This window comes from Limulus polyphemus, unplaced genomic scaffold (genome assembly GCF_000517525.1).
Source record: "Limulus polyphemus unplaced genomic scaffold, Limulus_polyphemus-2.1.2 Scaffold1987, whole genome shotgun sequence".
In the NCBI taxonomy this organism is placed as follows: Eukaryota; Metazoa; Arthropoda; class Merostomata; order Xiphosura; family Limulidae; genus Limulus; species Limulus polyphemus.
The window spans coordinates 75830-78915 of NW_013667597.1; the positions used below are offsets into that span (position 1 = coordinate 75830).

At 29.8% G+C, this 3086-nt stretch overlaps 1 protein-coding gene across 1 annotated transcript in view; it reads left to right on the forward strand.

The window, feature by feature from the left end:
* Positions 1-3086, forward strand: part of LOC106465573 (myosin-VIIa-like) — a gene marked incomplete at its 5' end in the record, with an annotated part of 80977 nt that overhangs the window by 73484 nt on the left and 4407 nt on the right. Inside the window, 2 exons of the mRNA XM_022393495.1 lie at positions 1155-1269; positions 2302-2388. Coding sequence (XP_022249203.1) covers positions 1155-1269; positions 2302-2388 — 202 coding nt within the window. The remainder of the gene's footprint in view (positions 1-1154; positions 1270-2301; positions 2389-3086) is intronic.

Here is a 3086-nt window from a genome sequence, read left to right on the forward strand (position 1 = left end):
AAAAAATTAGGTGTCTATTTACTTGTGACCACTCAGTGTACATCAGATTCCAGTGAATAAATGAAACATGGACAGCAAATAAAAAACAAAGAAACACAAGTGAGCAAATTAAAAAAATATATTTTTACTAAAATGTGTGTGTGTGTGTATTTGCCAAATTGCCCACCTTCTAATTAGCTATATTCAATCTAGCTTCTAAGGATTATATAATACTGCAATTTCAAGTCAGACAAAGGGTCAAGTGCAGTATCCCTTAATCCATAGGATACCTATGTCATTGAGTATTGCAAATACCAAACATATCAAGAGAAAGAACTCCCAACTGATACCAATTTGTATAAGTATTTGTGTCACCCCCTTTAAGAAAGTTTATCCTGCCCTAGGGCGTGAACAAATACAAAGGCCAAACTGATACAGACTTCTAGGAGATAGTCATTGCTTTACAAGAGTAAAAGGATTAGCACATAATTATTATATTTTGATATTACGTTAACAAGAACAATTACACATAGAACACCTGCATAAAAACTTAGCAAAATTTTCTGAATATACTTTACTGTAATTATATTTTAAACAATTTATGGTGAAATTATTACCTTTTAGTGGGTTAGTTTTGTGATATAACTGATATGTTTGAGTTACGCACACACATACAGGTATATATGTATGTATGTATGTGTGTGTGTATGTGTATTTATATATATATACACATACAATAACATATGTTAAACAGTGGATACTTTTATTCAGATCTATTTCAAATGTATTTAGTGGACAGTATATAAAATGTATCTAATTTGCAATCAGAACAATTAATTTATTAAATAGGATTTCACAAAAATTTAAACAAATTACAAAGTACACAGATACACTTTAGAATACTGAAGTAAAAACATTGCTGTTTATTTTTTCCGTGAGTGGTGATAGACAAATCACCCATCTTTCATTAATCCTTCATGGATATCAGATGTATCTATACATATTTATTTATTTATATGATATACAGTTTGTTTTTTCTTTGATTTGATAATGATATATCAAAACTTCATAACCTCTACTACATGATACTCATAAATATTAAAGAAAGATGCAAATGACTTTCAGTTTTGATTTAATTCTACCTTAAACTTCATTTTGATGTGTTTGCTTCATAGGCTTTTGAAGTAGATTCCAGCACGAGGGCAAAGGATCTTTGTTACAACATATCAGTTCGTCTCAATCTACGAAGTGATGAAGGGTTTAGTCTGTTTGTAAAAATTGCAGATAAAGGTTAGAACCTGTGGTTGTGATTATTATTATATGACAAGACTTTCATATTCATATCTCTATATGTTTTTCTCTTGTTTCATGCTATGTTACAATTTATTTCTACATTCATTCACAACTTGTTCACATTGGACCCCAACTAGAACAGCAGTAGATACAAAAATCTCTACAATTATGTTAAAGTCTGTGATTGAATGTTGAATTGTGTAAATGTATTAGAGTTAGAAGCTTCCAGTTATATCAAAGTTCCCAATCTGGGTTAAATAGTGTAAATATATAAAAGTACATGAGATGTAAACTTTGTGACATGAGTGATATGGCAGAATATTATAAATCTAGGTTTAATACCAACATATCGTAGAACAGCTGGAGTTATAATAAAGTAAGTGGTAATGCAAAACATTAAAACCCTTGGTTTACTATAAAAGTATCATATAACACCTTGGGTTATAATCAAGTGAGTGGTAAGGCAAAACATAACAAACCTTGATTTTATATCTAAGTATCATATTACAGCTGGGGTTACAATCAAGGGAGCAGTAAGGCAGAACATTACAAAGCCGATATCAAAGTATCATGTAACAACTGGGGTTGTAATGAAGTGAATAGTAAAGCAGATCTTTACAATTCTAGGTTTTATATTAAAGTTATATTATAAAAATTGAGGTTATAATCAAGTGAGTGGTGAGACAGAACATTAAAAAGCTAGGTTTTATATTAAAATAGTATGTAACAACTGGGACTGTAATCAGTAGTCATATAGTTTTTGCTTCGATTTCATTATTTTAATTAATATAATCTTTTTTTTTAATTGTTTTGTCAAATTTATCAGTAACTTGAAGACACTGTTTATACCCTATCTGAAAGTATAATGAAAACATAAGCTATAAATTATTTTGGTTTTGAACTTGTTACCTATGAAAATTATGGTACAAGGCCAAGTGAAATTATGTGATCATTAACAAAGTATCATATCTATCTAACTTTGATAACTGTGATTGTTATAAAGAAACCTATAATTTATATATTTTCCAGTTTTCAGTGTTCAAGAGAGTAACTTCTTCTTTGATTTTGTAAGACACCTAACTGACTGGGTGCGAAAGAACCGACCTGCTAGAGAAGGTATAACAGATCTTGTTCTTTCACATACATGGCTATACTGTTTGGGAAATATGCCGATTAAAAGATGTTACAAATAGTTTTTTTTTGTGTATACTAACTTAAAGTTACAATTTATAGGTCTTCTTTGGTAGTTACAACTAAGAACAGATTCACTCCAAAAGAAATTTAGGAATGGAGTTATAAAAATATTACTTAACTGTTGAAGATGAGACCATTATTTTACAGTTATAACTAATAATATCATAACTGCTTTTTAAATTATTGTTGTTTTGGGTATAAGTATTTAAAATGTGCTAGCTAGATTTCAAGACACTTTACCTGTCGTTTATCTGACCCTGTTTTTAGATTTTTAATGAAGGTCTGTTTTGGAAAGTTAAAGAATTTCATTTGCTATTTTATCTGTGTTGTGCTTAGGCTTCTGTGAACCACTGTCTGCCTTTCTATACAGCCTGCTGTGTCAAGTTTTCATGTCATCACCTGTGACTGGTACTGGCCTGTTTCACGTCTGTATAAACATTTTAATAATGTTTGTTTGCTTGTGTGTCAGTTTATTGTTTTGTACAGATTCCTTGTCTTTTAACTTGTGTTTGTAAAGATTCTTACTGTTTCATATTTAAAAACATATGGACAAATATATACACTGAGTGGTCACAAGTAAATAGACACCTAATTTTTCGTCGTTTAACTGATTTAAGTTA